Raw genomic sequence first — 13,065 nt, 5'->3', positions numbered from 1 at the left:
TTAAACGATCAACAAACAGCTTCACCAACTTCACACATTACTAACCAGACTGACTTTATTTCTGTCAGATCAGAGAACAGAGATCAAAAGATCTTATTGAGAATTAAAGAGATTTAGATGATAATGTTACTGTTTCGTTTAGCGTCACCATTGTGGAGATCAGTGTTTGCTTTAGTTGGGCTCCTGACCATTGACTTTTGCACTTTAAATTTTGTTTTATTGCTGTATTTGTATCTTTATGATGCATCTGTTACAGCAGTATTAATTTTGATAGTCAAGTGATTATGGTTGTTTCTAACAGGCATGATCTACTAGACTGACTTAAAGTGTTGCTATAATAATCAAATATTAATTTGGTGTTGAAATATTTGAGTGAATGACACTTAAATTTTGTAAGATTGAAAAGTAGTGTGATAACCAGTATTTATGGATTTAACGACTAGTTTTAGTTAAAAAGTATTTCGGGCAGCAGTCCCCACAACACTCAAAGAGAGAAATCAACAATCAGCATATGAATCTCAACAATGGTGACAATCAAAAGGTTCATGATGCAATGCATGCTGGGTACCAGCACAGGATAAAACTCATCCATGATTCCCAGCATGCATTGCGGCATGAATAAATTATGCCCCTGAATTGTTCACTTATTTTCTTGAATTCTTATGTGCTTATAATTTTGCATTTGTTTTAAGTTTTAGTAGCATGTGTTGTGATGTTCATAACTGATCTGTTCATTTATTTTGTGGATTGTCACCATTGTTGTGATTCATACGCTGATTCTTGATGTTTCTGTCTAAATTTCAGCAAAGGTTTTTTTTTTTTATTATGAGTGAAATTTTATTAACAGTCTTTCATAACTTATGGCTCAGCAGTGTTCCTTCTCATGCTGTATTATCAATATTCAATAAGAGAAGAGACACGGGATTAGATCAGAAATAATAGTATTTGTTCTTGTCAATCTATAAACAACAATATCAGATTTTTTTTCTTCTGTGTACTTGTGTTTTGCTATAACAGGTTCCAAAGGCGCATTGTTACAGCATGAAAAAAAAGAAAAAAAAACCTTAGTTGTTGAAAAGTCACGTTCAAGAGCCCAACTAAATTAAACACTGATCTCCATCATGGTAGTGAAAAAAACACCTAAACCTATTTAACTCTCCATAAATTCTTCTGTAGACATCTGACAGAAATAAAGTCAGTCTGGTTAGTAATGTGAATCTGGTAAAGCTGTTTTAGTAGTTGTTTAATCAGATCTTGAGAGATTTGATGTATTCTTTTATTCAGTTGATTTCATCTAAGGCTGTGGCTGAAGTCATTTGTAGTTCTTGTGTTTCTCTTTCCTTCAGTGATTCCGCAGGTGTTTATCACTAATGCTCAATCATCAATTAATCACAGAATTATCTCATTAACTTCACTGATTCAGTGTTACTCTAACACTCTGTAGTGTGCACACATTATAAGTGTTTATTTAAAACTGAGGATTTTCTTGTGGGGTTTAAAGGGTTAAAGATTTAAGATGAAGAAAAAACAGCATGAAACATAATTTAACAGTAATAAACTGTAATTAATTTACAGGAAACAAACTGTAGAAAAACAGTTATTTACTGGCACCCCTGCTGCCAGTAAATAACTGTTTTTCTACTGTTTCTTGCCGTAAATTAATGGTTGCCAGCAAAAAAATGTTTTTCTACAGTTTTTTGCCGTCAAGTCAAGGAAAAACAGTAATATACTGTAAAATGTAAACGTCAGATTTACCAAATGAAAAATAAGTTAATTTAACTAAAATATTTGTGAACATTCATAGAAAAAAAATTAGGCAAAGTCATACACTGATAATGAGAGTAAATACTGAACTTGACTGTATTAATGTGTGTTTGCACAAGAGAGATCGTTTAGTTTAATGTAGTTTTGTTGTTCACCATTGTGCTGTAGAGTAGAGCTGGTGCTTCAGTCAATGATGAGCCACAAATTCTGATTTTCTGCTGCTTTATATAAAGGCAGTGAATGTGGAGTCGCTGATACAGTGATGATCTCTGTGTTAATTACTTCAGCACATACATGTGTGCTATAGCTGACAATGAGCTGCAGTGATTTGAGTAAAAGTCATGTATTTAATTACTTTATTACTGCACATTAAGTGTAAGAAATATTCCTTCTCAGTGGACTCAAATGAAATAAGTTCCTAGTACTAACATCGTAGGAATGCTAGTTTTAAAAACTCGAACTGTTTGAAGCAGTGGGAGTGGAGTTAATTTCCATGGTAGAATTTACGGTAAAATACTGTTAAAAAATAAGAGTGGTAAATTAATGGTTAAGAGCTGTAAATTAACAGTACTTTACTGGCACCCCTGCTGCCAGAAAATTACTGTTATTTAACAGAATTTTTTTTTACAGTGTAGACTCTAATAGCCCCTACCATCCCGGACGAGAAGAGACTCACGTGTGTGTGGGATGCGGGAGAATACAATGATTCGCGGGACTTCCGCAAAATAGAAAGTTTCTAAACAAAGTGTCTAAAACAAATAAATTGTTATTTATCAGTTGCACAAAAGCAAAAAGAACAATTAATATTAACATTAAAATGACTGGCATGCGCAAGCTAGGCATAGTTTCTATTTATAACACGTGTTTAAAGGGTTGCGCAATGTATCCAATCACAGTCTCCGCTGTTGGTCCCTGGAAAGCAATGGCGTGCCGCGTGCTCACAGAAAATAGCAAATTGCATGCTCACGGACTGTCTCATTTTAACACATAAAGTGTATACACTGTGAAAGATTCATTGTGCATATATTTATTGTGTTAAAACAGAGCTTTATGAGATCGCGATTAACTGAGATGTCTTTTTTCTGCTCTCATTCTGCCAAACTATTCATACAGCAGCCCGTGCTTGCTTTTCTGTTAAAAATGACAGTGGTTTGTGACTGTCTGTTGTTTTGTTTCATCAAATCACTTCGCCAGCCATTGAATAAGTTGCATCGGTCACCGGTTTGGAGACTGATGACTCTGCGTTTGATTGAGATGTTTGCCACAGGGTTTGCCAGTGTCTGAATGAAATGATATGCATTGTGATTGATTGGCTGTCCTGAAAGATTGCTAGAGGGCCAGAGTCATTGAAACCCAAACACCAGCAGACTTGACGAGTTTATTAATGTCTCGAATCGCTGACAGCATGTATGGTCGAAGAGGTACAGAAATCATGAAATGTCAATGCAATGCATCTAAAATGAGCAAGTTTAATATACTCAAAAGGTCTATTGGGAAAATGACGACACTCTAGTTGGAATTTATCGCAGAAATTCTGAGGAAATATAAGTTATTATAAGTGTCAAATAACATCCATTCTTGTTTCCACTTAACAAGTTGACAAAAAAAATCCAGATACGGCTTACCACATAAGTGTACATTGCAAGCGCTTTCAAAAGCTAGCAAAAGTCATGGTCTTTTGGATGTAGAAACAGAGATTCGCTACTAAGCTAGTGTGCTTTAGGTAAATGACTTATGGTTGCAGGTAGAGTCACCGCTTTGTTCGAGAAGAAGGACATCCATCAGAACAGCAACCTCAGAGCTCCTGACTTGGGCGTGATAATTGGAGAGGCTAATTTGGGCGTGCAAAGACTTTTCCCAGAGAATACAGCCGGCTCTAGCACTCAGCACTGCTATTGTACGTGACCAACAGTGTCTGAAGACCAGAGCACGGTGTGAATTCTGATGAAAGTGGGATCGATATCTCCTTGACCGAGGAGAGGAAAAATAAAATGCTCACAGAGCAGCACTGGTCATCTTAATAGTTCACAACCTTTAAAATATAAGCTGTGTTTCTCATAAATTAGGCTCCAGTCATCTCTAAGAAGCAAATCCTGGAAATGTGGTTTTCATTTGGTTTACAAAATCGATTTTAAGAACCCTGTATTGAATATTCACAATATAATGGAAAGAATTATGTTGGCGACAAAATTATGCAACTTTGTGATGATTGCATACACAAATTTCCAATAGACTGCATCATTACATTTGTTGCATCCCCCACTTAAGTAAATACTTTTTTTTTTAGAAATTATAAATTAATTGTAAAAAAAAAAAAGAATACTTTCATCAAGGACACATTAAGTTTCTTTTATTTTTCTATTCATCAAAGAATCCTGAACTTCATTTACATCTTCAGTCAAAAGAAGAAAAAGAAGAAGAAATAGAAAAGTTAAAATATATACTCTACTGTTTTTAAAAATAAATAAATACTTTTAATTCACAAGGACACATTCATTTAATCAAAAGTGACAATAAATACATTTTAACATGTTAAAAAAATATATTTCAAATAATTGCTGTTCTCTTAAACTTTTTAATTATTTCCACAACAATATTATGTACAGTTATTTTAAATTAAAAACAGTAATATTGTGAAATTTGATGACACCGTACTATCAAAAACACTACAAAAATTCTTAATGATGCCAAACTTTTGAATGGTAGTGTATATGTAAAGTATTTAATTATATTTCAATGTAAATAGCTGATAAAGACAGACATACATCGTTTTTATTTATTTATCTTTCTCCACTTCTAAACACAAGTTACTATTAAAAGGATATGTTAAAATATGTTAAATTGTGTTCCGAAGACGAACAAAGCTTTTACGGGTTTGGAACGACATGAGGGTAAGTGATTAATGACAAAATTGTCATTTTGGGGTGGAGTATCCCTTTAAGATCCAAAAGCAAACCATCAAGATGTTAAGGATGCATCAGAGATCTAAAGACAAAGTCAAGGAGATCCGCTGTCCAAATGACCTGCCTTTGCTTAGGCCGCTCGAACCCAAAAAAGAACACGAATAATACCGTAAGAACCCACTGGCTTGTGTAAATGTCCCATGAGTGAGCGTATACACTGCCTGGCTAATGCATTTGTAAAGCAAACTGCAGAAAGCCTGAAGTGTGGCACTGCGGATCTTACTCGCAGTAAGAGCGCATTTCAAAAGCCTGATTGATGTTTAATGATTGAACGCCTTGCAGTCAGGCAGAAATGTGCTCAGAGGAAGGAGCTAGGACAAAGGACTTAACAAATCATCTTTGAAAGGTCCATCCATTCAAAGTATGCTGAGAGCAGCAGAACCATGTACTAACCTAGCAAGGACTTTCAAACACTTAATGATATTTTGTAGGCAATTGAAACTCATTTCAATTTCCAATTACTAATAGGTTGAACATTACTTTGTGATTAAAGAATAACATATTGATTAACTCACTATATCTTGTGCACGTGTCATATTTATAAACACATTCTCACTTTGGCGAGTTGATCAATTATTAATTCAGCAATGAGGTCATTCACATACAAAAATTATTGTACTACGTATGCAGGCTCTTAAGCAAAATGACATTTATCCATTATGTAGCTTAAAATCAAAAATTGCTGGATGTGAAAAACAAGTGTGAAGGTCCCTAGAAAGTCCCATTTGTAGTTGAAAATCGGGAGGATTACAATGAAAGTGTGGCTCCAGCCTTTCACAATGAAAACAAATCATTTCAAAGGAGAAAAAAGAAATGAAAAGAGTTTTATGATAACACTGTCAGAAGAACAGATGATTACATGAGAAAAAGCGGCCTCAATCTGGAGATAACCCTTCAAAATTCTATTAAAGAAACTCCACTCAAAGAAGAATTGAAAATTGAGAGGGATGAAATGTGTGTGATGATGTCCTGAAAATTTTCTGTTAAGAGAAAAAAACCAAGAACCTGTCCAACTAATTTTCCTGTGTGTGTGTGTGTGTTTATTTCATATTGAATGGAAAAAACACATTTCAAGCCGTGTCTAGTTATTTATTTACACCGACAAGTCTATTTCCTCAATGCTTGCAGAGCAGTGAAAAGAGCAAAACATGAGAGACGTATAACTCTAATACTTACAACTCAATTAAAGCATCACACAATAAGTTCAACCATCTACTGACCTGAATTGTTAACATTTGAGGCACTTTACATTTTAACAGATCCTAATAAGACTTGCATAGCCAGACCAAAGATACATTTTGTGTGTATTATACTGTATTGTAATGGGTAGGGATTGCATTAGAATGGATTGTTTCTTTGGGCTGCTGGGATCCATATTTGTGTTTGTTTCAGCTATAGCTGGTCTGTTTCAAATCTAGATCTTTCAAAGAGCAAATTCTGAAATGAGACCACCACCAACTAATCATGAAAAAACATTCCTGCACACAAAGCACCCCAAGCTGCCCTCCAAATTGTTTTTACCCACCATTCCCAATGACGCTTTCCCAATTCTCTCTCTCTCTCTCTCTCTCTTTCTCTCTTTCACACACACACACACACACACACACACCTTCCAGCCGTGAATTACAGCACATCTCACCCTCATCCCAAAATGATTCATTTTTCTATTACAGAGATGACTGTGTGAAATGAGCTATGTAATCAATACCATACGTTTGTAAACAGCTCCAGTTCTCTGGGGGACCTCTTTTTTTACTTTATGCTCAAATAATCTGTGCCCTGTCAAAACCAATGGAGGGGTCCCTCGTCTTACAATGTGATTACAAGGGCGATTTAGCCGCCTGCAAATAAAACTGCCTTACATTGGGATGTGTGCACACTGGTATTCCTTTTGGATTAGCACAGAACGAAAAAAGGTGCATGTGCAACACTCCTTATGTTGTCCATATGTAGTCATTTTTTATGTGTGAGTTTGATGATGTCTTGATTGGTGTGAGGGAGATAAAGAAGTAGAATGAGTAAATTAATACAGACTTTTCATTTTTGGGTAAAATGGGCTAATGGGTTGCGATTTGAAATAAGACAAAACAAGCAGCATTATATTTGTTTTCTCAATAACTGTCATTGTTTTTGATGAACCAGCATTATCATCACCATATGGAAAGCCTGGACATATAAGGGAATTTATACTTATGGAAAAGTCATGGAAATTAATAAAATCTTTTAAAAAGTCATAGGAATTTTTATAATTAATATTTGTAGAGTACAGTAATATATATATATATTTGTAATTATATCACGCTCCAAAAGATTTTCAGGGTAGAATTTTCTGAAAAAGTGCTTTTTCTGAGTGATAAAATCAATCAATTATTAAAAAAATAATAATTCAAGATCAACTTGAAAAGTCCTTTACATTTAATGGTAATAAAAAACACTGAACAATATTCAGTTATTGGAACTTCTGGAATTATTGATTATGTTAAATATTTATAAATCACTTCATTTTATTATAATATTATAATAATACCAGAAATATCTTGGGAGGCCTTAAAAATCATGTCATTCAAACTATATTGATGCAATGTAACTTTCTAGAGGCTGATTTATTTTCAATGCAGTGTTAAATAAAGCAAACATGCTTAAAAACACATCAGTGTCAGTGCCAAGATCGGAATCAATGCCTAGCTAAATTTACATTAAATGACTTCCTGTGAGGCAACATTATTTAATGTTAGATAGAGTATAGCATAGTAGTAGCAAGGTCATGCATTCAGAAGGAATGCCTAAATAAATAATAAAATCATAGCTATATATAGCTCGAGTTCAATGCAAGTCACTTTGGATAAAATAAATGCACATGAAATGCAGTCATTCCAAGTATTTTTTTAAGCATTTATAGAGCTTTCCATTCTTTCTTTCCACTAAGACAGTTACTCTCTTAAGGCTCTTGGCACTTAAGTCATCATTATAGCAGCCAATGTAGATGGACCGGATACTGACATCACTGTCTGACCAAAGATATCAGATTTCATCACTTGTGGTACGGTCCTAAAGATGTGGAAATCTGATTTATGTGCAATGTGAACAAAGCCTAAGTGCTTAGCTGTTTACAACACAGACAGTGTGATGCAGTTCTGCGTTTGGGAATTTACTCACATATATCTGAACTTGCAGTTTTTCATCCTCGGCGGTGACTCTTTCTCTCAGTATGGCTTTCTGGACGCTCTTCTCTTTCTCTAATGCAAGGATCCTGCTCACCTCATCCTTAACCTGGGCTTGAGCTTCTGCCTGGGCCTGAACATGAGCCTGGGACTTTTCCTTTTCCAGCCTAAATAAAAAGCAGCACAGAATATAGAAAACTTCAGATCTTTGGTCCACATTACTGCTATTCAAACAGCTTCCATTTCAAATGAAAATAATATATAAAACATATTAGGAATATTCATTGTATTGTTATTTTATTGGTATTGTTATTTCATTTCAAACAGTGAAACTAATAGCTAACAATAAATTAGGAAATAAAATTATACAACAATATTAACAACTAAAATAAAGAAAAGACTATGCCGATGATCTAAATTAAGAAAAACCTGAAGGCTACATTCCATTGTTCCACTTTATTTAGTTAATAATCATATAATAATATTTAACTTTTTAAACAAGAGAGTGAGTTCAATGTCCCATTGGTATGATTAATTTCTCAAGTAGAATTGTTTTTTTTAAAGTGATAAACAACTTTTAAAAATTCTAAAATTAAGAAAAAATAAATAAATCTGTGCTAGGCCACACATATCAAATGAGTTTGAATCACAGTTTGGGAAGAATGGTTAAAAAAGACCAAAGTGTGCCAACCTCAAAGAGGGGAAAAAAAACTCATACATCAAGTGAGGTTGTGAACATGTTTCCTCATTTGAAGTTGTCTAATAATTCTGGTGTTCTTTGATGTTTTTGAGATAATCCTGCGGAGCTATTTGGAATTTTGAGCTTGAATGTGGAGAGACTTTAGAAGCTGTCACCCGGTTCTCACTGTTGCCTAGCAACCTCAGCTGCACCATCAAGCAGGAGGTTTGCTTTGTGAAGTAAACTCAGGTAAACTCACTACAAACTGTAATCTCTGTGCTGTGGTTTGAATCAAACAGCAGCCATCAAAAAAAAAAAAAAGACAAAAAGAAGCCAAAAAGGGCAATAACAGAGGGTATAATTATAACGTTACCGAAACAAACACAAACAAGTGTGTGAGATATACAAAGACTCGCTAAGTTCAGTAAAAAGTTACAAATATGCAATCGAACAAAAATACAGAGGGAAAATGATGGGACAACAAAAAAGGAAACATTTTGTTATTATATCATAATTATTATTATTTTTTATTTTTGTTATTATATCATAATTATTATTATTATCAGCAAATGGACATTGCAGGCTGTGAAGCTGCTTAACTTTCAGAAAATGTTGTTTGTCAAGAGATAAAACTAAATATTATATATTTGATTCATGTTATATGGGATATGTAATTTTTCCAATTCTGTTTCCAAAAAGTCTAAACACGGTTTAAAATAAATAAATAAATACACACACACACACACACACACACACACAGACATATACATTTCTGCAATGTTGTAAAAAACAGTCTTGAATCCCCAAAGAGTACTGCGCCAGACAGTACAGTACAAAGAGTAATGCGGCAGAAGGCAACAGCAAACTCTGATTTATGATTGATATGTGTGTTTAGCATGCAGAATTTAACTTGCAACCAAACAATAATAAGTAAAGACAGAAAGAAAAATGAATATTTGGTGGCGTCCCATTGTGTTCCTGTGTTTGTGAATATACACATCATTGAGCATTTTGTTCTCCTGAGAGAAGTGTGAGCGACTCCAGCCATGTCCAGTTTCAGTCTACTGAACTGGACACATATCAGCACAACACATCCATCATTACTTCCCTCTCTGGTATTGTGTGCGTTTACACCATCTTCCAGGACTAAAAATAGTCCAAAAGCATCAACTGAGCACAACAGTGTCGCTTGGAGGGCAAAAACACGGGCCACTCAAATCCAATTCTGTTCATCTAAAAAAAAAGAACAAAAAAAACAATGAATTTGCCGCAATAACAATACCTTGTGTGCACCACAGAAAACTGCACTGCAAAAGAACACTGGAATTTCCTTCCTGATTGATTAAAGATGAATCATTCTTCCAAAAATGACACACTCTCATTCCCATCCAAGAGCTAGATGAGTGTTTCTTCATCAGAACAGATTTGGAGAAATTTAGACTACATCACTTGCTCACTAATGGATCCTCTTTAGTGAATGGGTGCCATCAGAATGAGAGTCCAAACAGCTGATAAAAACGTCACAGTAACCCAAAATTCATTCACGTGACTTGACAAATCAATTAGCCTTTTGTGAATTGAAAAGCTGCATTTTTGTAATAAACAAATCCATTATTTTTACCTTCAAACCATTGCTTCCATCTAAAATACGAGTCCTCTATTCATAATATAGCTTTTTCCAGATAAAAAGTCATCTCATCTCAATCAGAGAGATACATGTACAGATCAAGCACTGCTTACAAGTGGAAACAATTTAAAAGAGTTTGAAATAAATAAGCTTGTCGGCTTTAATGAAAATGTTATGAAGTCATTATGATTATGGACTCGTATTTTAGCAATGATTTTAAGTTAAAATACTTTAATGAAAGATTTGTTTCTTACAAGCATGCAGATTTTTGCTTCAAAACATTAATTGATGGACAGCAGTTGTTTTATGGATTGTTGTATTGTTTTTTATCAGCTGTTTAGACTCTCATTCTGACGGTACCCATTCAATGCAGAGTTACCATTGGTCAGCAAGTGATGTAATGATACCTTTCTCCAAAATCTGTTCTGATGAAGATACAATCTAATCTACGCCTTGGAAGGCCTGAGAGAGAGTAAAATTTCAGCACATTTTCATTTTTCCGGATGAAATACTCGTTTAATGCAGGTAGCTGAGGAACTCTAAAGCATAGAAGACCAGACTATTTCTTTAACAATAACCAGATCATTATTTCATGACAGGAAGTGACATTCATGACATTATTTCACTTCCAATGAAAAGGACCATTCACAAGAGACCAGGACCGTAAAATAAAATAACGGCAAACCAAAAAATGTTCCTAAATAATTCAAGCTATACCATCGCTATAAATAAACTATGCTTTGATAATGTCAGCCGGACAGTACATCAACTATCCAGCTAGTCCTATGGCTATTTAATGTCCCATGAGCAAAACTCTCGAGTCTAAGCTCAGCACAGGTCTGAATATCAACAGCTGTACAGAGACTGGCCTCCGTATGTAAGGGACCACTATCATTTACCATTCTTTAAAGCCGCACACTTCTGTACACCTGCACTGATCTCACTTTCCCTCCGCTATCCCATCATCTGTTGACTCTCCCCTGCAATTCAATTCAGCGCTTCCTGCAGACGAAACGGATTCTGACACGCCTGTACAAAAGTTATAGAATGTTTCCCTCTGCGATAGCAGTTAAAGCAGCCATGCATTATTAATGAAGCAAAATAATGTGCGAGAATGCAGGGTTTGAATATTTCATGAGCCTCCTGCGCCCCCTCCCTGGCTGCTGGTCGTGTGGCTGTCCCTTTACGGTCCTCACTTGGTGGTGGGGGGGGTGTTCCCCTAGAAAAAGGCTTAGAAACTGATGCTTTAATTGTCAAGTAATGAACAAAAGCGAAGCTGCATGGCTGTAGCTTTAATTACATAATTTGTCTTAGCCAGTAGTGGAGATACGGCTGCGGATTCTTATGGATTGGTGCAGGAACTTTTTGTAAAATTAAATTTTTTGTAATTATTATTGTCAACAGATATGAAAAGCTCTTCCTCATTCTGAAGTTGGAGGAGAAAAGAGAGCAATAAAATAAAGCAAAGGGTGATTAAGTCACACGGAGACATGGATGAAATGAAAACAAACACACAAGCACCCAGCATGCCTCTGGGGAGAGAGAACATACGCCTGGATTTCATTCAGCTGTGAAACAATAGTGTGCAAGAGCTGCAGGCCAGATCGTGACAATGAGTGAATCTAACATGTGATCCTGTGTCTTCATGCATGCACTAATGCATACATTCATATGCATATATTAAAGCAATGGTTCTGGCAAAAATTACCATTCTGTTACATCAGGCGCTAAATTCATGCTAGGAGTCTGCTGGCCAGTCTTTTCAATATATTGGAAAGAGGGCTATCAAGCTCCATTTTAACTAAACAAGCACTATAACGGTGGTCTATATTCACTATATTTCAGGTCGTCTCAAGTCATTACAATAGCTTTACGTAAGGAACAGACAGAAATTCACTAATAAATTGTTCACTTATAATCCTTATATTTACCCTTGCTTCCCTTTAGTGTGTTTATGAGATCTCATGTGTTAATGATAAAGTCTTTTAAGGATTGATCAAATCAAATCATATCAAACTGATCAGGAACTGGAATTTTATAATTAATTATATATATATAATGTTAAATTAAAATGTATGCATTTAGCAGACGCTTTTATCCAAAGCGACTTACAGTGCATTCAGGCTATCAATTTTTACCTGTCATGTGTTCCCGGGGATTCGAACCCCCAGCCTTGCGCTTGTGCTCTACCAATTGAGCTACAGGAAGACTATACATATAAACTGAATAACTTAACTATGCATTACACTGCTGTATATAAATGTACATGATTACAAAAGACAGATTAAATGAAATAATAAAAAAAATATATACAAACTAACAAATAAATTCAAATTTTCCAATCCCCAGTTAACTAACTAAATAATGTAGCTAAATAAATAAAAAGCTGAATATACAGATCAATTCATTCATAGCTGAATATAAAAATTACAACACAAATATCTAAATGAATAAATGTCTAAATGAAAAAAATACATGGGTTCGTGCCCTAAGATGCCTCTTCTCTCTGTCTATGTCCCTGAGGACTGTGTGTTATCCTCAGCGTGGATGAGAGCAGGTCTTTCTGCTGATGCAGCACCACGCAGGTCAGCCAAGCCCAGTCTGTGCTTTTGATCTGCAGAACGGTTCTGCTCCAGTGCCTGCTGCAAATCTCTCGTCAGAAAAGCCCGCAAAGGAGCTTTTTCTGCAGTGTTTCTTTGCACACATAAACATACACGTTTGAAACGAATAGATCTTATTGAAGTCATCTAGATTTCATCTAGATTCATTTTCAAGTTAAGAAAGAATTTATACAGAAAAAAAAACCTCCCAGGGAAGTTTAATTCTCTACATTCATCCCCTTTTAAAGCACCACTGCTACAGCTATACACA

The 13,065-nt window shown here is 35.1% G+C and overlaps 1 protein-coding gene across 7 annotated transcripts in view; it reads right to left on the bottom strand.

The window, feature by feature from the left end:
* LOC113047766 (MICOS complex subunit MIC19-like) overlaps window positions 1-13,065 on the bottom strand; it is a 66,886-nt gene that overhangs the window by 42,558 nt on the left and 11,263 nt on the right. For all 7 annotated transcript variants that reach the window (XM_026209041.1, XM_026209044.1, XM_026209043.1 and 4 more), the window contains one exon: window positions 7,884-8,055. In XM_026209041.1, coding sequence (XP_026064826.1) covers window positions 7,884-8,055 — 172 coding nt within the window. The remainder of the gene's footprint in view (window positions 1-7,883; window positions 8,056-13,065) is intronic.

This window comes from Carassius auratus, chromosome 29 (genome assembly GCF_003368295.1).
Source record: "Carassius auratus strain Wakin chromosome 29, ASM336829v1, whole genome shotgun sequence".
NCBI classification, from domain to species: domain Eukaryota; kingdom Metazoa; phylum Chordata; class Actinopteri; order Cypriniformes; family Cyprinidae; genus Carassius; species Carassius auratus.
This window is presented reverse-complemented; position numbering and strand designations above follow the sequence as displayed.